General features: G+C 46.9%; 1 protein-coding gene across 4 annotated transcripts in view; it reads left to right on the forward strand.

Annotated features, from left to right (window-relative positions):
• Positions 1-25,109, forward strand: part of LOC122930807 (interferon alpha/beta receptor 2-like) — a 62,073-nt gene that overhangs the window by 8,649 nt on the left and 28,315 nt on the right. The window contains exons 1-3 of one of the 4 annotated variants that reach the window (XM_044284420.1): positions 7,255-7,333; positions 12,589-12,692; positions 23,636-23,762. In XM_044284420.1, coding sequence (XP_044140355.1) covers positions 12,644-12,692; positions 23,636-23,762 — 176 coding nt within the window. In that variant the 5' untranslated portion in view covers positions 7,255-7,333; positions 12,589-12,643. Of the gene's footprint in view, positions 1-7,254; positions 7,334-12,588; positions 12,693-23,635; positions 23,763-25,109 lie in introns of those variants that run through there. The other 3 variants (XM_044284421.1, XM_044284422.1, XM_044284424.1) reach the window with 3 other exon arrangements.

Genomic DNA, 25,109 nt, shown 5'->3' on the forward strand with positions numbered 1-25,109 from the left:
AGTACAGCCCCCAATAGTGCCCAGTAATAGTACAGCCCCCATTAATGTCCCCCAGTAATAGTAATGCCCCCAGTAATAGTACTGCCCCCCAGTAATAGTAAAGACCCCATTAATGCCCCCAGTAATAGTACTGCCACCATTATTTCCCCCCAGTAATATTAATGCCCTCCAGTAATAGTAATGCCCCCATTAGTGCCTAGTAATATTAATGCCCCCACTAGTGCCCAGTAATAGTAATGCCCCCATTAGTGCCCAGTAATAGTAATGCCCCCATTAGTGCCCCCTTCTCTGATTCAGCAAAAAAAAAAAGCACCTCATTCATTTGATTGTGTCGCGGTGAACGCTCACTGCTGATGCTCAGGACAGGACCTGCGCTCCAGGGTGATGACGTCTCGCAGGTCCTGTCCTCCAGTCAGCAGTGGGCGAGCAAATGGAGGAGGTGAGTGCTTTTTGAGAAGGCTGCACTGATGATTGCTCCACAATGGAAGCGCTCATTAGTAACAGTCCATATAGGAAAATACCAGTATAAAAAAAATTACTGCCACTGGCAGGGCCTCTAAAATACCAGCTTTGCCGGTGAGATACCGGATGGGTGGCAACCCTAATTCCACACCATATCTGCACCCCATTGTTTTCAAGGGGAATCTATATTTGCCTCAGATATTTTTTTAAAATCTGTGTTGATGTGTCACATCACTTGGGGCATAGTCGCTGAGCTCACGCCATAAGGCCTCGTGCACACCACCGGATCCGTTACACAGTCGGCAAGGTGGCGATCCATAAAAAACGGATGCGGTCATTGTGGCATCCCCTTTTTGAATTTTTCAATTTGCGGACATATTCTAAATTATGGGGGGGGTTCAGTCAGCACAGCCCTGTATGCAGGTGCAGATTGCTATGGCGAAATACAGATACAAACGCAAAAACACAAATGCAATCGCACTCTGCAACCAGCACTCTGCCCTGCCTCTATGCTGGATGTTGAATGAGGCATTGGTGTACATTTTGGCCAAAGCGTAATAAGCCACTCACCACGTCAAGGTCGCCTCCATGAGTGGTCCCTAACACTAGTTCCTACCTGTTATGGGCCATGACAGCCACACAAAGTCCAGGGAGCGCAGGTACAGCATGCACGCCAGGCACACTCTGCTTTAACCCCGTCCGGTGCCATTGCAGCTTTCATCGGATCCAGGGATGCAAGTACCAACATGCATGCTGAGCCCACTATATACTTTTTATATACTTCTCCTGGAGCCAAATGGCTACTGGCAGGTGCTATATAAGCAGACCCCCCACATTTTTCTCTATGTAGTATATATTGGAGGCGTGGCGATCTCCATGCAGTCATGCACACCTGACCAGTTAGTCTGCCCTGGAGGCTGGTTTTAAAGTCAGTATAAAACTGAGTCTGCTTATATAGTACCTACCAGTAGCCATTTGGCTCCAGGAGAAGTATATAGTGGGCTCAGCATGCATGTTGGTACTTGCATCACTGGAACCGATGAAAGCTGTAATGGCACCGGACAGGGATAAAAGCAGAGTCTGCTTGGCGTGCATGCTGTGCCTGCGCTCCCTGGACTTTGTGTGGCTGTCGTGGCCCATAACAGGTAGGAACTAGTGTTAGGGACCACTCATGGAGGCGACCTTGGCGTGGTGAGTGGCTTATTACGCTTTGGCCAAAATGTACACCTATTCTAAATTTTTGTTGACGGACATACGGATGTGGAAAGCACATGGATGATCCGTCTACTTTCCGTATCCGTTACGCAAAAAGATAGAACATGCCCGATACTTGCCCGCACAATGCGGACCTTGGGACCATTGAAGTCTGTGGATCTGCAAAAAAATGTGGATGCAACACGGACGGTATCTGTATCTTTTGGATCTGTAAAATACATACGATCATGTGCATGGGGTCTCAGGAGCAGGTGTGACGCTGCCTCTCGGAAAGTGAGACTCTAGTGTAGTTGGCCATGTTGTCTCTAGTCAGCCATTTTCCATCTCTACCTCAAGGACTTTGCCCCGTCAACGTATGAATTTTGTGTTGTGTTTTAGGCAATATCGTAAATTGCAGGACACGTCTTCCAGTAGATGGCGGTAAGTGCTCATGTTGACCTACTGAAAAAGCAAAGAGGCGCTCGGAGGCTTGTAGTGGCGCCCGATAGATTTAACCCTTTATTATAGGGGATTGCTATATTTACAGTGGGAGTAATTTATGCAAGTTTGTCATAGTTTTATGTCTATGCAAAGAGGGATCTCCCAAGGAGGAGAACCATCTCGCTAGCGCCACCCAGTGGAAGTGGATCCCTAGGAGTCAGAATTTGACTTTCTTTTTTCTGGACAACTTATTCCAAAATCACTGACAGCCGACATTTTTTTACGGACACAAGTATCACCAGCCTCAAAAAAAAAAAAAATCACGGACGCACAAGGAAAAAAAAAAAGTCACCTATTTTCACGGACTGTCCAGAAATGTCTGGATGGTTGGCAACCCTGGCCTTGGGACATGGGAAGGGAATATAGCCGGACCAGATACCCATACGTAGACAGCTGTTTCGGGGTGCGTGTCCCTCATCAGTACGGAGGAGGATGCTGGCTGGGTGCTAGACCTTGAAGGTTGCTGAATCTCCTTAAAGGGGTATTCCCACTTCTGGGACCCGCACTTACACAAAGAACGGAGCGGGGAAGGTGCACCAAGCGCTCTACCCGTAATAGTGAATGGGAGCGCACCGCGCTTGCGTGGCCACCGCTCCCATTCATTACTATGGGGCCGACGGAAATAGCCGAGCGTAACTTTCCGGGCTCCGTACGCAGTGTAGATGCGGGTCCCAGGAGTGGGACCTGCACCTATATGACAATGGGGTCCTATACTAGTAATATGCCCCCATTGTCTGCGATGGGACAACCCCTTTAAAGAGACCATTTATTTCAATGGTCCAGCAAAAAAAAAAACGGAAGGTACTCCGTATGCCTTCCGTTTCCGTTTTTTCCGTTCCGTTCAAAGATAGGTCCTATAAGTCCTCATGCACACGACCGTTGTGTGTTTTTCGGCCCGCAAATTGCGGATCTGCAAAACGCGGATGGCGTCCGTGTGCATTCCGCAATTTGCGGAACAGCACGGACAGCCATTAATATAACTGCCTATTCTTGTCTGCAAAACGGACAAGAATAGGACAGGTTATATTTTTTTTGTGGACCACGGAACGGAGCAACGGATGCAGACAGCACACGGACCAAGACATCGGTCGCGTGCATGGAAAAGTTGTCTTTTGCCGAGATATTTATCTCACCCAGCATGGGTATATGTAAAATGACACCCCAAAAACACATTCCCCAACTTCTCCTGAGTACGGCGATACCACATGTGTGACACTTTTTTGCAGCCAAGGTGGGCAAAGGGGCACACATTCCAAAGAGCACCTTTCGGATTTCACAGGCCATTTTTTACAGATTTCGATTTCAAACTACTTCTCACACATTTGGGCCCCTAAAATGCCAGCGCAGTATAACTACCCCACAAGTGACCCCATTTTGGAAAGAAGACACCCCAAGGTATTTCATGATGGGCATAGTGAGTTCATGGAAGTTTTTATTTTTTGTCACAAGTTAGTGGAATATGAGACTTTGTAAGGAAAAAAAATAAAATAAAAATCATCATTTTCCGCTAACTTGTGATAAAAAATAAAAAGTTCTATGAACTCACTATGCCCATCAGCGAATACCTTACGGTGTCTACTTCCGAAATGGGGTCATTTGTGGGGTGTTTCTACTGTCTGGGCATTGTAGAACCTCAGGAAACATGACAGGTGCTCAGAAAGTCAGAGCTGCTTCAAAAAGCGGAAATTCACATTTTTGTACCATAGTTTGTAAATGCTATAACTTTTACCCAAACCATTTTCTTTTTACCCAAACATATTTTTTTATCAAAGACATGTAGAACTATAAATTTAGAGAAAAATTTATGTATAGATGTAGTTTTTTTTGAAAAATTTTACAACTGAAAGTGAAAAATTAAAAAAATTTTTGCAAAAATTTTGTTACATTTCGATTAATAACAAAAAAAAGTAAAAATGTCAGCAGCAATGAAATACCACCAAATGAAAGCTCTATTAGTGAGAAGAAAAGGAGGTAAAATTTATTTGGGTGGTAAGTTGTATGACCGAGCGATAAGCGGTGAAACGAGTGTAGTGCCGAAGTGTAAAAAGTGGTCTGGTCATTAAGGGTGTTTAAGCTAGGGGGGCTGAGGTGGTTAAAGGGGTTGTCCCATCGCAGACAATGGGGGCATATTACTAGTATAGGACCCCATTGTCCGATAGGTGCAGGTCCCACTCCTGGGACCCGCATCTACACTGCGTACGGAGCCCGGAAAGTTACGCTCAGCTATTTCAGTCGGCCCCATAGCAATGAATGGGAGCGGTGGCCATGCATGTGCGGTGCGCTCCCATTCACTATTACGGGTAGAGCGCTTGGTGCACCTTCCCCGCTCCGTTCTTTGTGTAGGTGCGGGTCCCAGAAGTGGGAATACCCCTTTAAGGAGATTCAGCAACCTGCCTAAGTCTCTTTCAAGGTCTAGCACCCAGCCAGCATCCTCCTCCGTACTGATGAGGGGCACGCACCCCGAAACAGCCGTCTACAGATGGGTATCTGGTCCAGCTATATTCCCTTCCCATGTCCCAAGGCCAAGGTTGCCAACCATCCAGACATTTCTGGACAGTCCGTACAATAAAGCGACTTTTTTTCCTTTTTGTCAGTGAAAAAAAATAGATGCGTCCGCGATTTTTTTTTGAGGCTGGTGATACTTGTGTCCATAAAAAAATGTCGTCTGTCAGTGATTTTGGAATAAGTTGTCCAGAAAAAAGAAAGTCAAATTCTGACTCCTAGGGATCCACTTCCACTGGGTGGCGCTAGCGAGATGGTTCTCCTCCTTGGGAGATCCCTCTTTGCATAGACATAAAACTATGACAAACTTGCATAAATTACTCCCACTGTAAATATAGCAATCCCCTATAATAAAGGGTTAAATCTATCGGGCGCCACTACAAGCCTCCGAGCGCCTCTTTGCTTTTTCAGTAGGTCAACATGAGCACCTACCGCCATCTACTGGAAGACGTGTCCTGCAATTTACGATATTGCCTAAAACACAACACAAAATTCATACGTTGACGGGGCAAAGTCCTTGAGGTAGAGATGGAAAATGGCTGACTAGGGACAACATGGCCGACTACACTAGAGTCTCACTGTCCGAGAGGCAGCGTCACACCTGCTCCTGAGACCCCATGCACATGATCGTATGTATTTTACAGATCCGAAAGATACAGATACCGTCCGTGTTGCATCCATATTTTTTGCAGATCCACAGACTTCAATGGTCCCAAGGTCCGCATTGTGCGGCCAAGTATCGGGCATGTTCCATCTTTTTGCAGATCGGATAAGGAAAGTAGACGGATCATCCATGTGCTTTCCACATCCGTATGTCCGTCAACAAAAAGTTAGAATATGTCCGCAAATTGAAAACCACGGACGCGCTGAAGTCAAAGGGTCTGCAAAAAAAGGGGATTGCACACTGACCGCATCCGTTTTTTACGGATCGCCACCTTGCCGTCTCTGGTGGTGTGCACGAGGCCTTATGGCGTGAGCTCAGCGACTATGCCCCAAGTGATGTGACACATATCAACACAGATTTTAAAAAAATATCTGAGGCAAATATAGATTCCCCATGAAAACAATGGGGTGCAGATATGGTGTGGAATTAGGGTTGCCACCCATCCGGTATCTCACCGGCAAAGCTGGTATTTTAGAGGCCCTGCCGGTGGCGGTAATTTTTTTGTACCAGTATTTTCCTATATGGACTGTTACTAATGAGCGCTTCCATTGTGGAGCAATCATCAGTGCAGCCTTCTCAAAAGGCACTCACCTCCTCCATTTGCTCGCCCACTGCTGACTGGAGGACAGGACCTGCGAGACGTCATCACCCTGGAGCGCAGGTCCTGTCCTGAGCATCAGCAGTGAGCGTTCACCGCGACACAATCAAATGAATGAGGTGGGTTATTTTTTTTGCAGAAGCAGAGAAGGGGGCACTAATGGGGGCATTACTATTACTAGGCACTAATGGGGGCATTAATATTACTGGGGGCATTATTAATACTGGGGGGCACTAATATTACTGGGAGCCACAGTATGACAGCGACTTAACGCCCTGTGTTAAGCCACGCCCCCACAACCACACACTTTTGGGTGTGGCTTAACTTTGCCGGTATTTTTTGTTGGAAAAGGTGGCAACCCTACGTGGAACACATGTGAGGCCTCATACACGGCTGTTCCCCGGCCGTGGCCGTATTGCAGCCGGCAAACAGCACTTGAATGGGTACGTAATCCGGAGCGGCGGTGCGAACCCCACGGGGTGTTTCTGTTCGTGCCTCCGCACTGCAAAAAAAATGTTCTATTTTTTGCAGTGTGGACGGATAACGGATGGGTCTCGATCCGTCCCAGCCTCCGCACAGACGTTACCCGTGCATTGGGGACCCAAATATATTGGGGGAGAATTCTCAAAACTGATGTAAAGGAAAACTGACTTAGTTGCCCCATTGCAACCAATCAGATTTAGGCCTCCTGCACACGACCGTAGTTCGGGTCCGCATCCGACCCGCAGTTTTTGCGGCTCGGGTGTGGACCCATTCACTTCAATGGGGCCGAAAAAGATGCGGCCAGCACTCCGTGGGCTGTCCGCATCCTTTGCTCCGTTCCGTGGCCCTATTCTTGTCCGTTTTGCAGACAGGAATAGGCATTTCTACAATGGGCCGCCGGTTCCGTTCCGCAAATTGCGGAAGGCACACGGGTGGCTTGTTTTTTGCGGATCCGCGGTTTTCGGACCGCAAAAAAACGGAACGGTCGTGTGCATTAGGCCTAATCCTTTCAATTTTCACAGATCCAGTTGTGATAAATCTCCCCCAGTGTCTCAACCACCTTTCTTTAAAATATTTTTGGCTATAAAAATAACGATCAGTAAACGCAAAAAAAATGTATTAAAAAAATAAATAAATAAATAAAATATATTCTGACTATCTTGTAGAAGACGCAACGTGAGAAGGAAACCAAAACCGCGCGCGTCACCAGCAGCCAGGACTCAGGCGCGTTCTCGTGCCCTTTCTGTTCAGCACGTGACTTCTCCACTGCTATTGGTCGCATCGAGTGGCAATCAAATGTCTGCAGCCAATCAGAGGACCGCCTTGTGGCATCTCTCTGACTCAGAGGGGAGGGGCGGCAAACAAGCCAGATGAAGAAGCGGCAGCAGGTGAGACGTGTGTGTGCGCGCTCCCGGCTCTGCTACATACAGGTATGGGACTAGGATAGGCTGTCTGCAGCATGGAATGCTGGGACTTGTAGTTCCGGAGAAGGCTGTCTATAGAATCTATGTAGCTCAGTATATGTGCACTGTTTGGGGGCATTATTTAGCCTCGGTGTACAGTGGGCAGTGTGTTATCTGGGCTGCATGGTGAGCTGGTATGTGCATAGCATCACATGGCTCTGTTATTTCTCCACTGTATGGCGGTGTTATCTTGGCACAGTATGGCACTGTTATAGCGGTGTTATCTTGGCACCGTTATTTCTCTATTGTATAGCGGTATCCTCTTGGCACAGTATGGTGGCACAGTATGGCACTGTATAGCGGTATTATCTTGGCACAGTATGGCACTGTATAGCGGTATTATCTTGGCACAGTATGGCACTGTATAGCGGTATTATCTTGCACTGTTTGTCCATTGTATCCTATAAAGGGATTGTGTCTCCTCTGCAAATAGCATTTATCATGTAGAGGAAGTTACTACAAGACACTGACTAGCTGTAGGCTGTCCGGGCATGCTGGGAGTTGTAGTTTTGCAACAGCTGGAGGGCCACTGGTTGGGCATCCCTGATGTAGAGGAAGTTACTACAAGGCACTGACTAATGTATTGTGATTGTCCATATTGCCTCCTTTGCTGGCTGGATTCATTTTTTCCATCACATTATACACGGCTCGTTACCATGGTCACGACCACCCTGCAATCTATCGGCGGTGGTCACGCTTACACACTATATGAAAATAGCGCTGGCTGTGACCACACATAGGCTGGTTCTTTTTCTTATATTGTGCAAGCACGACCACCGCCGTTGGACTGCAGGGCGGTCGTGACCATGGTAACGAGCAGTGTATAATGTGATGGAAAAATGAATCCAGCCAGTAAAGGAGGCGATATGGAGAATCACAATACATTAGTCAGTGCCTTGTAGTAACTTCCTCTACATCAGGTATGCCCAACCAGTGGCCCTCCAGCTGTTGCAAAACTACAACTCCCAGCATGCCCGGACAGCCTACATCTATCAGCCAACAGGAGGGCCTGATGGGAGTTATAGTTTTACAACAGCTGGGGGGCCTCAGGTTGAGCATCCCTGCTCTATATGATAAATAATGCCATGTGCTGAAGTGAGAGGACCCCTTTAACATTGTGCTTCTGCCGTGTCTCCCAAATATTTGGTTGTGGCTTGCGGCTGGAATACCCAAATCTGCTGCTGAAAATTAGTGGATGGCCATGAAGGGGTTAAAGATCCCTGGCATGCTTCTGCCCTCAGCGTGGTGGGTAGTAAATCTGCTTGGGGAAAGGGGGCAGACGGCAGCTGCTGAAAATAGGGCATATAAGCCATATCGCCATAGGCAGTGGTCGCCATACTGTGCTGATGAGAGGGCATTCCTGTCCAGTAGTCCGACCTTCGGGACCCCCACCCACACTGTGATCGAGGGGGGGGGGCTGCGATCCCTACAGCTTATCCCCTGTACCGTCTGTGCAAGGAGCTGTAGACCGCGACCATCCCATGGAGATGAATGGCGAATGCGTGAGGTGCGCTGTTGTGACCAGAGGGGGTCTCAGCGGCTGGACCACCACCAATAAGATACTTATGACCTATGATCCGTTCTCATAGTGTGGGACTACCCCTTTAAGGCCACCTGCACACGGGCGGACGCACATAAGATTTGCCCGAATTTCCGTGCGGATTTATGTGCGTATCTACAGCATATATGTCTAATTGCGGATTTGACGCAGATCTCGCCTTCCATTGAAAAGGGTGAAATCCGCAGCTAAAACCGCAAACGTAATTCACATGCTGCGGATTTAGAAATCCCGAATGCAGGTCAACTTCCTCGCGGAAAAAAAAATCTGCAAATTGTATATGAGATTTGTGCACTGATACACTCTGCTCGTACTGTAATACACTGCGGTTTTTCTTCACCAGAGTCCGTGTGGAAAAACCGCACGTATTCTGCAGCAACGTGTTCAGGTGGCCAAGAGGGGCTCTACATGCACACGACCGTATGTGTTTTGCAGATCTGCAAAAAGAAATGGATGACCTTCGTATGGCATCCGTTTTTTTTTTTTGTTTTGTTTTTTTTTTGCAGATCCATTGTAATAATGGCTATCCTTGTCCGCAAAACAAACAAGAATAGGACATGCTAAATTTGTTTTCGTGGGGTTATGTAACGGACATACGGATGCGCATAGTACACGCTGTGCTGTCAGCATCTTTTGCGGACACATTGAAATGAATGGGTCCGCATCCTATCCACAAAAAAAGCGGAACGGACACGGAAACAAAATACGTTCGTGTGCATGAGGCCTTAGAAAAATGCCGCCTTCCAGAAACGGCGCCACTCCTGTCCGTGGGTTGGGTGTGGTATTACAGCTCTGCTCCACTGGTGAACAGGTCGGGGTCGCAGCCCCATTTCTAGCCGTCTCCTCCCGGAGATCCCCTTTAACATACACCAACAAATAATAATTCTCCGGGATCGTCGATCTGTTCCTGGGTTTTGACCTCAAAAACTGCACAAAAAAAAAACCTGATTATTCTGTGACTATAACCTAGTTTATAGTCTCTGCCTGTAGCCAAGTGAATGTTTCTGTTCACTGACAGCAAGCAGAGCTCTGTTCTTCAGACTGTAAGTGTATTTGAAATTTGGAAACTCCTCATTATACAGTGACTCAGCTTAATTTGCCTCAAACTGGACGCTTCGATAAGATGATAACGATGTAACGAGAAATGTTACATGGCTGCGGTTTTGTGACCAGTCATAAAAACGGATCCGGCACTGAAAACAATAAGTCAATGGCGACAGATCCGTTCACTTTCAATGTATTTAGTGACTGATTCCCCTTTTTATTTTCCAAAGGAGCTGTGAAAAATGAAAGGTGGAAATTATGCATGCCGCGGTGATCCCATTAATTTCTATAGGATCGCCGCCACTCCGCGATCCTGGCCGTGACCAGTGTAGCCCTGACACCTGCAGCAACTGGGGTCAGCGATAACTCTGATCCTGGCAGTTTAACTTCCTCCAAGTCCAGCAACAGGATTAAATACCATCCCTGCACATGGGCATATTCCAAAATCCCGGACTGGAGGATGGGGAACAGGCACCCACCCAACACATTGCTTGTTCCCAGTAAAAGCCCGCCCCGGACTAGCTGGAGCCAGCTAAGCTAAGTAACTTGGTGGCGACCTATATCTAGGGCCATTACTCCACCAAGGCCGGGCCCCTTGGTGACACGCTTGGTCAGTGTAAACGGGCAGGGTGCTGTGGAGGGTCAGTGTAAACGGGCAGGGTGCTGTGGAGGGTCAGTGTAAACGGGCAGGGTGCTGTGGAGGCTCAGTGTTAAGGGGACGGGCCGCTGTGGAGGGTCAGTGTTAAGGGGACGGGCCGCTGTGGAGGGTCAGTGTTAAGGGGACGGGCCGCTGTGGAAGGTCAGTGTTAAGGGGGCGGGCCGCTGTGGAGGGTCAGTGTTAAGGGGGCGGGCCGCTGTGGAGGGTCAGTGTTAAGGGGGCGGGCCGCTGTGGAGGGTCAGTGTTAAGGGGGCGGGCCGCTGTTGAGGGTCAGTGTTAAGGGGGCGGGCCGCTGTGGAGGGTCAGTGTTAAGGGGGCGGGCCGCTGTGGAGGGTCAGTGTTAAGGGGGCGGGCCGCTGTGGAGGGTCAGTGTTAAGGGGGCGGGCCGCTGTGGAGGGTCAGTGTTATGGGGGCTGTGAAGATACAGTTAATGGGGTGGAGGTCACTGTTATTGGGAACACTGCGGATATTTTTTAACCTCACACCCAAGCATTAAATGAAATGGTGGAAATATACCCGTGTGAAGCCGGCTCATCCTACTGGTATAATATAGCAGTGATTTTCTCAAACTGGTGTAAAGGAAAACGAGCGCGACCGTCATGTTCCGCGGTAAACAGCCGGCATTGGCGCTTGCTCCAAGAACCAGAGCTTGTACTTACAGCTCATTCTCAGAACTGAAGAACTTCCAGAGCCTTTAAGGGGATTGTCCTCGATGATTAAAAATCTCAGACCAGTCCAAATAAAATTAAATAAAAATAATATATACTTTATTAGAACAACACAATAAAACCCATATAATGGAGTCTTACATCATTGGGTGGAGTAAAACGGGTATAAAAGAGGGACACGGGGGGAGGGGACCGATAAAGGAGAATACATATAGGGGGAGCAGCAACTGTAAGTAAATGGCCATTCGGTGAAACGCGTAGGGTAGGTGAGGGACACCGGATGGTGATGTGACCGTTTGTTTACTATATGTGGTTCCTGCTCTGCCGGAGGCACTGGTGCTGTGCAGTGATGGCCAGTTTGCAGTGTTCGCCAGCGAGCAGCCATCTTAACTCGCCCGTCCGGCGATGCACAGGTAAGCCCTTGCCTGTGCCGGGAGCCGGCCTGAAATCAAATGCGGTCACCGGGAGCAGGCAGTTCCAAGAACAGCCGCCGGGGGCCTTCATCGGGCTGTTCTCGGAACTGCCTGCTCCCGGTGACCGCATTTGATTTCAGACCGCCACGGGTAAGGGCTTACCTGTGCATCGCCGGAGCATGTGTTTCCTGGCGAACACTGCGAACTGGCCATCACTGGTGCTGTGCGCTTTACTGGGCTCTCTGCCTGTGTGTGGAGACCTGCTGTAGTATCTATTTCCTTCATGTTCTGTTACTAACTTGGGGTAACGTTCACACTTGTGTATTTATGTATCTAGTTACAGTTGCTGCCCCCCCTATATGTATTCCCCTTTATCAGTCCCCTCCCCCCGTGTCCCTCTTTTATACCCGTTTTACTCCACCCAATGATGTAACACTCCATTATATGGGGTTTATTGTGGTGTTCTAATACAGTATATATTTTCTGCTTCTTCTTTGGTGATCTGATGCACATGGTGTTATAGGCTGGGATGTAATCTCTATATGTGGCCCTCGTAGGTCGTCTGTGTAGGTTTTTATAATACTGATGTTCTACTCGCCTCCTTCTCGCACCACTGGTACGACCGCCTGTCACATACCGACAGCTTACATTTCTGTCTCCCCCCATCGACCACTTTTTCATGCTGGGTCATAGGTGGGTTCTGGTCCAGCAATGTGCACCGCGGAAATGCCTTTCTATGATATAACAAAAAACGTATATTGAGGCACAGGAGGCATCGTAAGGGCGGGGCCACATCCGGACGCCTCCGTTATTAGGCTGCTGCAGACTTTTTCTCAGTTTTGGTCAGTCTTTTTATTTGTGGTTTTATTTCCCTTCTGCAGGTTTCAGAAGATGGTTGGGAAAGGGATGTGGCGCGGTGTGTGATCGGGGCACGATATGACGGCGCCATGTGCTGCTATCCTTCCTTGCTTTGCTTTGTTACAAGGTAGGTACATCTGTAATGTGTGTCCCTGCACAGTCTGACCCTTTTAGCGCTCATGTACATCGCGGATGCCGGCCGAGTGCATGCTCCTCTAGAAATGTCCCATCCTTATCCACAAAACGGACAAGAATAGGACATGTTCTTTGTGGAGTCTCGGAACGTGCGGATAGTCAACACTCGTTATCCTGTCCGCATCTTTTGTGGCCCCATTGAAATGAATGGGTCCGCATCTGATCCCCCAAAAAACGCGAATCACGTGTGGACCGAAAATATGGCCGTGTGCATGAGCCTTGAATATGTAAGGACACACTTCACTGACAAGAGGAAAGAACAACATCCACTTGTAAATTTATTTGTACATTTTGGAAAGGAATAATAGAGGAACAGCATTGGAATTGTACAGTACAACGCTGTGTTCTAAGAAACAATGCTGCCACGGAATTATTTTCGTAGACGTGTCAGGGCAGCCATTAAAAGCAGAGGGGCCCCTGTGCAAGAACGTTATATGGACCCTTTGAGTGGGTGGTAGGTCAGGTAAGTCCGTCTCTGAGCTCACCTGGTTGATACGGTGATGTAGTGGCAGCTTACAGCGCATTCAGAAAGTCTGGAGACAGCGGCCGACTGCACGGGTCAGTGTGGCGTCGCAGGGGCCGACTGCACGGGTCAGTGTGGCGTCGCAGGGGCCGACTGCACGGGTCAGTGTGGCGTCGCAGGGGCCGACTGCACGGGTCAGTGTGGCGTCGCAGGGGCCGACTGCACGGGTCAGTGTGGCGTCGCAGGGGCCGACTGCACGGGTCAGTGTGGCGTCGCAGGGGCCGACTGCACGGGTCAGTGTGGCGTCGCAGGGGCCGACTGCACGGGTCAGTGTGGCGTCGCAGGGGCCGACTGCACGGGTCAGTGTGGCGTCGCAGGGGCCGACTGCACGGGTCAGTGTGGCGTCGCAGGGGCCGACTGCACGGGTCAGTGTGGCGTCGCAGGGGCCGACTGCACGGGTCAGTGTGGCGTCGCAGGGGCCGACTGCACGGGTCAGTGTGGCGTCGCAGGGGCCGACTGCACGGGTCCACGATGGCAATGAGCATGATCGAAGATAACTCCACTCTCGCCCATTTAGCCCCTTAATGGAGACTGAATTATCTAATGGATCAAATTAAATGGTGGGGGGGTCGCTTGGTTTTCCCAACCCCTATGACGTGATTGGTTATATAGGGCAGCCTGGTGCTACCTTAGGCTACTTTCACACTTGCGTTTTTCTTTTCCGGCACTGAGTTCCGTCCTAGGGGCTCTATACCGGAAAAGAACTGATCAGTTTTATCCCCATGCATTCTGAAGGGAGAGTATTCCGTTCAGGATGCATCAGGATGTCTTCAGTTCAGTCTTTTTGACCAATCAGGCAAAAGATAAAACCACAGCATGCTACGGTTTTATCTCCAGCGAAAAAAACTGAAGACTTGCCTGAATTTTTTCCCATAGGAATGTATTAGTGCCGGTTCCGTCCTTCCGGTCTGCGCATGCGCAGACTGAAAAAAGGTGAAAAAAATAAATGCCGGATGACACCGGAAAGACGCATTTCAATGAATTTTTTTGACTGATCAGGCATTTTTAAGACTGTTCAGGATCCTGATCAGTCTTACTAATGCCATCAGTTTGCATATGTTTTGCCTGATCCGGCAGGCAGTTCCGGCAATGGAACTGCTTGCTGGATCTCTCTGCCGCAAGTGTGAAAGTAGCCTTATGTTGGTGGCTATTGGGCGTTATTTTGGAAATTACCTAATAGGTGCCTGTCGTCAGTTTTTGCTGACTGGCACTAATGCATTGGCATTTGCTTGTTGATCTGATCTGATCCGACCTCTGTGAGCGAGTCACATGTGTGGCCATCGCTTCATTCAAGAGGGGGATGTGGGCTTGTGATAGTTGTAGGTCCCAGGAGCTGCACCCCCAGCAGTCAGATACCTAATGTCTCTCTTGTGGGTAGGTACATTTTGCTCATGGGACAAGCTCCTATATCTATGTGCCCATATTCTGGTCTGGCAGTCGGGGCCCACGTGACTGGTACTTCTGCAAATACAGGGACAAGCGTGACCACAAGTCTCCGAGTAAGCGCTCTGCACCTTTTTTTTATATTGTTCCGTTCCCCTATTACTTTGTTGCTTGTGTCTCGCTGGTTTTGCATCCGTTCCATGTTCCTCTTCAGGGCGAATTCACCCATTGCGCAATTTCTGGGGCTTCTGCATGGAAAATCCACAGCAGTTTACAGTACGACGGGGGAGTTTTTCAAAGCCAGGTTTCCAACGTAGTAAAGCTGCAAACAAAATGTGCAACCCTTTTGCTAATTTACGCTGCACTCGCCCAACAGCCATAAAACTGGCGTAAATCACGCCTGAAATCCACGCCGGCTGGTGCACATTCCACTCTCCGGAGCATGGACGGCCCAAGATGCCCCAAAATTATTCAGAGGTGTGCACTTCTTAAGGGGGTTATCCGACAGTACAAATATTGCCCCTCCTGTTGAGGACCTGCAGCCCTCCCTATCCCTGCATGGCCACCGCTGCCTCTCCCCGGTGACCACCCAGGTGACGCCAGGGAGCTGGTCACCGCCGCCGCCTGCTATTGGCTGCTTCCCACCCATTGCCGGATGTTTTTATCCGCACGACGGGGAGATGCAGAGGTGGCTATGCGGGGGAAGGCAGGTAAGTATGGTCTATAGGAGGGACTCGGGCATTGTGGGGGGGGGGGGGGATTTGTACTATTAGATAAGCCCCTTTAATAAACTTCCTGCATCTTATGCCAGTGCAGCGTCTGATTGGTACGGACATACGTGCATCCTTGGGGAGGTGGACGTTTACATTTATAGCGTACAAAAGATGCCGATTTTTGAACAAGGAGTAATTTGTTCAAAATTGGCTTCCTCTACACTTTCTTTTTTCCTTTACATTGTTTTGCGCACCATTCAGCAGTTTTACATATGGAAAAAATAGACCTATGTCCGTCCATTTGGGGTCCGTGGGCGTCTTTTTGTTTTGTCTTTTTGTGCTCCCATAGAAAAGTATAGCGCACGCTGCTGATTTCTCATCACGGATCAAATGGACACATGAGTTGAACCCATGGACTTTTATGGGCCCTTGTGCCATCTTCATGCAGTCCATGTCCAGTTAGTGGCCCTCACTGATGGCTCACCAGTGGATAATACACCCATCTTAATGGGCCTTATGCTAAAATAATCAGGTCCACTGATTCGTTGATCACTAGAGGTCCCAGCAGCAAGAGAGCCTGTGGTCGGCATATTGTCGGGGACCCTTCCACGAAGACGGTAGTGACAAAACGGGCAGCTTTAATATTGGGCACAATTTAGAGAAATCTAAATCGCGGTTGCGCCCCCCCCCCCCCCCCTTCTGTGCTTCTGTCGCGGTTGCGCCCCCCCCCTTCTGTGCTTCTGTCGCGGTTGCGCCCCCCCCCTTCTGTGCTTCTGTCGCGGTTGCGCCCCCCCCTTCTGTGCTTCTGTCGCGGTTGCGCCCCCCCCTTCTGTGCTTCTGTCGCGGTTGCGCCCCCCCCTTCTGTGCTTCTGTCGCGGTTGCGCCCCCCCCTTCTGTGCTTCTGTCGCGGTTGCGCCCCCCCTTCTGTGCTTCTGTCGCGGTTGCGCCCCCCCCTTCTGTGCTTCCGTCGCGGTTGCGCCCCCCCCCTTTGCTCCCGTCGCGGTTGCGCCATACAATTGCTCATGTTTCTGCATTCCCAACCATTGTCCTGTGGAAGTCTGCTCCAGATGCTACAAGCTCGATCAGCCGTTTCTATAAGTCGCATATATCTACTACTACTACTAGATTTCTTTCAAGTTTGCCACCCAGGGAATGTGTCCTTTTAATTGTCACAGCTTCTTACAGTAGATCGGGCTGGTGGCAGCCGAAGGATGGAACTGAGCATGTGCGTCCATCTCATCAAGTTGGATAGAAAAATAAGGAAAATAACGTACAGCAGGTGGCGCTATACAGATACATTTTATTGAATAACTCCGTGGCTATAATACATTTTTTATTACATGCAATTATAAAAGTATTCACATCCAGGGCCTTTGTTGAAAAATATAGAATATTTTTTGTTAGACAATTCCTTTAAAGGTCCCAAACATTGGTCGGCTGACAAGTAATTAATACAATATTTATTACTAGCACTAAATTCCCATAAACACTTAAAATCAATATGTATAAATGAAGTCGCGGTCCCTCATGTACTATTAGTTGCAGAGCTCACGCAACCTACAATTCATGTGCTGCGATTTTTATTTTTATTTTTGTTATCCCGCTCCTGATTTATCAGGTAAATAAATATTGAATCCTGGATTCATCCACTTACTGTAGAGCGTACTCTTGCTATCTGCAAAGTGTCCTGTGTTAGTGCGCTCCAATGTGATTATATATAGAGTAATGTGCACCAGAACCCTGAGAGGGGCTTATGTGCAATGTCCTGCGCTGCTGCACTTGTGTAACGACGCTCCGCTATACCTGGAGCAGTACACACGGGAGGCCCTGGACATGGGCTTAGTCTTCTCATTGCACGTTCTCACAGAACGTTATGCGCTGCTGCGCCTCTTGCCGACCTCCGGTGTGGTTACATGTGAGATAATACATACGTTGCTTCGGAGGTTTTGTTGTATGCCGGCTGTTCACCAACGGCCTCCCGGATCTCCAGGAAGCCTCTGCTTTCGTGCCCGCACTTTGCCCATGCGTATCAGGAGTATCCACACGCCAAGTCGTTACTTTTGTATCGCTCTAAAAGTGGGAATAGATTTCTCAAGAAATCACTGCTTTATTGTTCAATATGATTTTGCCAGACGCGTTTTGAAACCTACACTGTTTCTTCCTCAATGGCAAAAGATATTATTAGTGAGGGACATATCGCTCCTTAAAGGGAACCTGTCACCGGGATTTTGTGTATAGAGCTGAGGCCACGGGTTGCTAGATGGCCGCTAGCACATCCGCAATATCCAGTCCCCATAGCTCTGTGTGCTTTTATTGTGTAAAAAAATCCAGATTTGATACATATGCAAATTAACCTGAGATGAGTCCTGTACGTGAGATAAGTCAGGGACAGGACTCATCTCAGGTTAATTTGCATATGTATCAAATCTGTTTTTTTTTACACAATAAAAGCACACAGAGCTATGGGGACTGGGTATCGTGGATGTGCTAGCGGCCATCTAGCAACCCATGTCCTCAGCTCTATGCACAAAATCCCGGTGACAGGTTCCCTTTAAATAGAGCTAATGACATTACTGAAACCTGGACCGGACTGTGACTTAGACCTCGATATACACATTACCAGGTGTTTGTTCACATTGTTCATTCCTACACTCGCGATCATTGCAATGCCTTTTGCTAGATCCTGTGTTCAATGCATTATTTCCTCCTTACACATCCAAAGATAACATACTACATTAAAATAGATCTCACATGTACTTCCAAAAATGAACAAAAAATAATAAAAAAATTACAAAAATAAATAAAAAAATCAAGTATAAATCTAAAATCCTGACAGGAAGAAAAGGCGGAAGGCGCATTATTCCAGTTACTATTGATGACATAGGACCAGTGGGAGGATGCAGGACACGTCGATGCGCTGGTAAAACAGCCTGGCATCAACGTGTCATGTAAACCGACCGCTGGTCCATCCATAGAAATCCAAAAACTTCCAGTTCAGAATTGAGTCCCTTGGGCGCCATTGTTCCAAACTCCTAAATCCTTCTCGACTCGCATCTCGACCTCTTGGATATTAGATCACCCCCCCCTCTAATCCTACTTAACGGATTGGATCGCTGCAAATTTTAAACCTGTTGGATCACTGGCACGGTGTCATTTATTTGTAAAATATATTTTATTGATGCAGCGGAAGTCCCAACCCCTGATGCATCGTCATTACACCGTACCGAGAAGGATACGGGCGGGATGTAATTTAGGTGATGTGACCACGTGTGTTTTTCATACCCCTTTCTAATATTATTTATTTGCTCCGGAATTCTAACCTTGAAGGTTCTGCTTGTACGTCCCACACACTGTTTAGGGGGCGCTCCAGGCTGTAGATGACTGCCTCGCTATTGCATGATGATATTTCATTCATCTCTATTGGTTCTAGAAGTTCTTTGTTTTTTGTTTTTTTATGAAACGTAGTTGTTCTACAGTTGCTGTAAACGCCGCATCTGTAGAATCCTTTCCGTGCCGTCCATGGTCTAGTTATGGCTTTTTCTCTGTTTTCTTACAGTTTGGAGCAATTTGTAGTCCTAAATTTGATGCTCTTGTATATACAATGGGCGTCTTTATTTTTATTTTTTTGTAAAATAGTTGCTTAGGGTTCTGGTGCACATTACTCTATATATAATCACATTGGAGCGCACTAACGCAGACACTGAACCTACCACAAGTGCGCTCTACAGTAAGTGGATGAATCCAGGAATCAATATTTACCTGATAAATCAGGAGCGGGATAAGAAAAGAAATCCCAGTATATGAATTGTATGTTGCTTGAGCTCCGCAACTAATAGTACATGAGGGACCGTGACTTAATTTATACATTTTTATACATGTTGATTTTATTTAAGTGTTTATGTGAATTTAGTGTTAGTAATATTGTATTGATTGACCATTGTTTTGGCTTTTTATTGCAGCACCTATTGGTTGATAGCAGGTCAGGCTCTACCCTGGTCAGCTCTCCATCTTTTTTTGTGTGTATCCTTATAATTCCTTTAAAGGATCTTTCCCACCATTAATATTTTTTTAAGGTAGATTCACCATAAAAATCTGATCAGTGATGGTCCAGACCCCACCGATCCTGAGAACAGAGGTGACGATCGCCTGCGGCCAGTCTCATTGTGTAGTATGGACTGATACTTTTGCAGAAGTTTAGGCATCACCTAGCCGTGTGCTTTTGCTGATCTTAAAAATAAATATATTCCAGGAGGGTATTTTGCTGTCCTAGCAAATTGTGCAATGTTAGTCTGGTTTCCAGCCTGCGGCGGGCAAAAGGTCTCAAAAACATAATCTGCTGATGCAGAGAATGTGCAGGCTCCTAAAAGCCCTGACCATCTCTCTACAGTATTCACCACTGTAGTCTTGCGCTGAGTTAATTGTTTCCAATATTGATGACCTCTCCTCCAACTCCCCGCTACCTCACCAGCCGTCTGTGGCTTCTTCCTAGGCAATGTTGGACTTATTGGGTACATTGGGTCCACCAGAGGAATTGTTGCTGAGGGCTCGCCTGCTCTCTACCTCTAATTGTAATATAAATATACAACATTTGTCATTCTATAAGACACACCTAGGTTTTTCAGGAGGAATTTTTTTTTCCCCCCCAATCAGATCAGACCCCGCCCCCCCCCCCCCCCCCCCCCCCCCCCCAGTCTTCATCCGATGTCAGATCAGACCCCCCCCAATCTTTATCAGGCCTCAGATCAGACAAAAATAAATACATAAAACAACTTACCTCTTCTGCTCCGGACGGCACCTCCACTCCGAAGTCATGCAGTCAGGAAACAGCAGGGCTACACTCCGCCACCTCCTGTGTACCTAAGAGCGCTTCCATAATGGTTTAATATCTTCATAAGTGACATTGCAAAAGGCCTCGATGGTAAGGTTTGTCTTTTTGCTGATGACACAAAGATATGTAACAGGGTTGATGTTCCTGGAGGGAAACGCCAAATGGAAAAGGATTTAGGAAAACTAGAAGAATGGTCAGAACTCTGGCAACTGAAATTTAATGTGGATAAGTGCAAGATAATGCACCTGGGGCGTAAAAACCCAAAGGGCAGAATATAGAATATTTGACACAGTCCTGACCTCAGTATCTGGTATCTGAGGAAAGGGATTTAGGAGTAATTATTTCAGAAGACTTAAAGGGAACCTGTCACCGGGATTTTGTGTATAGAGCTGAGGCCATGGGTTACTAGATGGCCGCTAGAACATCCGCAATACCCAGTCCCCATAGCTCTGTGTGCTTTTATTGTGTAAAAAAAACTATTTGATACATATGCAAATTAACCTGAGATGAGTCCTGTCCCTGACTCATCTCACATACAGGACTCATCTCAGGTTAATTTGCATATGTATCAAATCGTTTTTTTTACACAATAAAAGTACAAAGAGCTATGGGGACTGGGTATTGCGGATGTGCTAGCGGCCATCTAGTAACCCATGGCCTCAGCTCTATACACAAAATCCCGGTGACAGGTTCCCTTTAAAGGTGGGAAGACAATGTCACAGAGCAGCAGGAAATGCTAGCAGAATGCTTAGGTGTATAGGGAGAGGCATTACCAGTAGACAGAGGGAGGTGCTCATGCCGCTCTACAGAGCACTAGTGAGACCTCATTTGGAGTATTGTGCTCAGTACTGGAGACCATATCTCCAGAAGGATATTGATACTTTGGAGTGAGTTCAGAGAAGAGCTACTAAACTGGTACATGGATTGCAGGATAAAACTTACCAGGAAAGATTAAAGGACCTTAACATGTATAGCTTGGAAGAAAGACGAGACAGAGGGGATATGATAGAAACTTTTAAATACATAAAGGGAATCAACTCGGTAAAGGAGGAGAGAATATTTAAAAGAAGAAAAACTACCACAAGAGGACACCGTTTTAAATTAGAGGGGCAAAGGTTTAAAAGTAATATAAGGAAGTATTACTTTACTGAGAGAGTAGTGGATGCATGGAATAGCCTTCCTGCAGAAGTGGCAGCTGCAAATACAGTGGAGGAGTTTAAGCATGCATGGGATAGGCATAAGGCCATCCTTCACATAAGATAGGGCCAGGGACTATTCATAGGATTCAGATATATTGGGCAGACTAGATGGGCCAAATGGTTCTTATCTGCCGACACATTCTATGTTTCTATGTTTCTAAGTGCTCCTTCGTATTTGCTTTATAGGGCTCACTGCCATTTTAGTCCACAATTTTTTTTGGGGGGGAAAATTGTGGGTTATTGAGTGAAAAATGCAGTAAAAAATACAGTATAGTGATAGCATGTTATAGTTCCCTATGGAAACTATAAAAAAGTTTTAAAAAATAATTTAAAAAAAATATTAAAATTCAAATCACCCCTCTTTTCCCAAAATAGAGAAAAAAAAAAGAACTATAAAAATACACATCATGGGTGTCGCGATGTGCGAAAACGCCCATAGTATAAAAATATATTCCCCATACGGCAAAACGGGAAAAAAGGGTACAAATGGCCGATTCTCCGTTTTTGGTCGCTTCATTTTCTATAAAAAAAAAATAAAATAAAAAGTGATCAAAAAGTCTTACACACCCCAGAATGGTATCAATGAAAATTTCAGATCGCCCCGCAAAAAATGAGCCCCCACACAGCTCTGTACACATAACTACAAAAAAGTTAAAGGGGTCATATTATGGTGACAAAAACATTAAAACTGATTATTATTTTTTTTCCTTTTTTTTTTTTTTTTTTTTTTTTTTTTTTTTTTTTTTTTAATCAAAACACAAGAAAAACTATACATATGTAGTATTGCCGGATTCGTACTGGCCTGTAGAATAAAAGTAACTGGTCAGTTTTATCACACATCGAACGTCGTAAATAAACAAAAAAAAGTTAAATTGTGGTGGAATTGCTTTTTTGCAATTTCACCCCATTTGGAATTTTTTTTTCCCCACTACATCATATACAATATTAAATGGTGGCGTTGGAAAGTACAACTTGTCTCGCTAAAAACAAGCCCTCATGGCCATGTGAACGGGCAAATTAAAAAAAGTTATGGCTCTGGGAAGGCAGGGAGCGCAAAACGAAAACTCAAAAACAAATAAAAAAAATAAAAAATTCGGGGGTGAAAGTTAATCAGCTGTGTGTAAACTGGCAGCAAGTGTTTAGTTTCCCTGCAGCGCCACCACAGGTTAAAAAAAAAGACACACACTTCCAATTAAAAGGATTTTCTGAGATAATTTTTTTTTTTTTTTACTGATGAGCCATCCTCTGGATAGGTCATCAGTATCTGATCGGTGGGGGTCCAATCCCAGGGACCCCTCGCTGATCAGCTGTTTTGAGAAGGATCCAGCGCTCCTGTAAGCGGCTGTGCTTGGTATCTCAGCTTAGCCCCAATAACTTGAATGGGTCTGAGCTACTCCTAGGCCACGTGAACGATTAGCGTGACGTCACTGGACTAGGAAAAGCAGAGAGAAGGCCACGGCGCTTACAGGAGCGCCAATGCCTTCTCAAACCACTGATTGGCAGAGGTGCCAGTTGTCGGCATCCACCCGATCACACGGTGGGTTTCATACCCACAGATAAATTAATCTGAGGTTTGCCTATAGTTTACTGATGGCAGCTGTGAGGAGTCCGGTCAGGCCCGCTTTAGTTTTTGGAGCCTTTTCACGACTTTTTCACGGTTATATGATGAATTTCCAGTTAAGCAATTTCCTGAAATATTCTGCGAAACGCCTCCGAGCCAAAAGTGCTGATTCAGTATCCTTGTTATCGTACACCCTTTGTTTTGAACAATCTCAGAAGGATTTCCTTCGACATAATAAAACATTATAATCGCAAATCTCTCAGATCAAACAGGTTTAGGCAGGTACGGGAAGACCCCCCAGTAGTGTGTTCACCGGTAAGGCTCCGGTTGTCCTTTGTTTTGAGCCTCATTGCTTGGACTTCAGGGAAAATGAAACAATCGGTGCAGGACAGAGATCTCAGGATCACCACCTTTGACGTGTGACCCCCCCCCCCCCCACCATTAGTACCCGCAGGAGTGGGTGCTATGATCCGCCAAATAGGGGGAAAACTTTGTCAGTGCTTATTACAAACTGTAGGAGCTTTGTAGGCCTCATATGGTGCTTTCAGTAGACACCATATGTTCCCTTAGAAGAAAATCTACTGAAATGTCAAACATTTCCACTTATGGTATGTTATCATTATTATATTTTTCTTTCTTTTTTTTTTTTTTTTTTGTCATTTATACAGTTTCTGCTGTTCTTCTACCTCCAACAAACCTTACTATATCCTCTGAAAATTTTAAGCACATCCTGACCTGGGAGGATCCCAACAATGAGTCCACCATCTTCTACCAAGTGAATTATTCACCAATGTAGTAAGTCTGCAGTGAGTTCATCGAATCTGCATACGTGAGATATTACATGTGATAATCCTTACAGATCATTATTTCAGACCCCAACAGAAAACTGAGGGTCCCTGGTTGATGGTAATTTGGTCCACTTTTACAGTCCACTCTGTAATAGTTGGTGGGCATGTGGATCGTTGGGTTTTAGATATGGGCACACGAGCAGCAGCTAAAAGACGTCGGACTAGGGTTAGTGCTTTAGAAGAGAGAGAATCTGGGAGGAGATGGAGAATCGTTTGCTCTGCTTTTAAGAGGATATAGGTATCAAATTTTTATGGTTAAAGGGGTTTTCCGGGATATGATAATGAAGAACTATCCCCAGGTCATTACTATCACATTGGCGGGGGTCTGAGTCCCAGCACCCCCGCTGATCAGCTGTTTTAACAGGCCACCGTGCTCACCAAACCTCTGGTGAGCGCAGCCGGCTTTCCAAGCACAGCACCATACATAGTATAGTGGTCGCGATTGGTATTGCAGCTCAACCTCGTTGACTTGAAAGGGGCGGAGCTGCAGCTAGGCCATGTGACCAATGTACGGTGACGTCACTGGCCTACGAAGAGGCCGCGGCACTTACTGAGCGCCCAGTCTCTTTTTAAAAGCTGATCAGGAAGGGGGTTCTGGGAGTCGCACCCCCTCCCGATCTGCTATTGATGATCCATTCTGAGGATAGGTCATTAACCTCAGTATCTTTTCCCGGACAACCCCTTTAAGCTATACGCAAAGAGGTATCTCCCAAGAAAGAGCACCATCTCACCAGGGCCAACTATCGAAAGTGACTCTGACTTTTCAACAAGCCTTGGGATTTGACAGGGGAATATAGCCAGACCAGACATCCATCCATTGACAGCTGGATGGATATCTGGCCTGGATCTTGACTTGTAGGGAGCCACTTCCAAGATGGTTCTCTTTCCTTTGGAGATACCTCTTTACATATTCTCTTCCCATGAAGCATTGCCGATATGCATACTCTCCATGGGGCTGGCTGTACTCACCGCTCCCTGGTCTGTAAATGCAGCGCTCTCCTTCACTGGCGGGAAGGAACGCTTCCTTTCAGAGAATCATTTGCTCCATCGAGCCGTGTAATGGGGCCTTGGTTGGTTGATCACCACGCACATAATGCTTCTATGATGATGATGATAAGTGGAGCTTGGCTGAATCTTTTTATTTTTAACCTGTTGTGGATTTTTCTATCAGTAGAGCCATTGTACTCCTTGCACCTGGCAGCCTACTTATTGCATAATGCTAGCGTGCCGTCCTCCTCCGACTCTGAGATAGCCAGGTGAACCGCGATTTCCCCTCATGCTTCTGCAAATCTGA

This window comes from Bufo gargarizans, chromosome 3, assembly GCF_014858855.1.
Source record: "Bufo gargarizans isolate SCDJY-AF-19 chromosome 3, ASM1485885v1, whole genome shotgun sequence".
Taxonomy (NCBI): domain Eukaryota; kingdom Metazoa; phylum Chordata; class Amphibia; order Anura; family Bufonidae; genus Bufo; species Bufo gargarizans.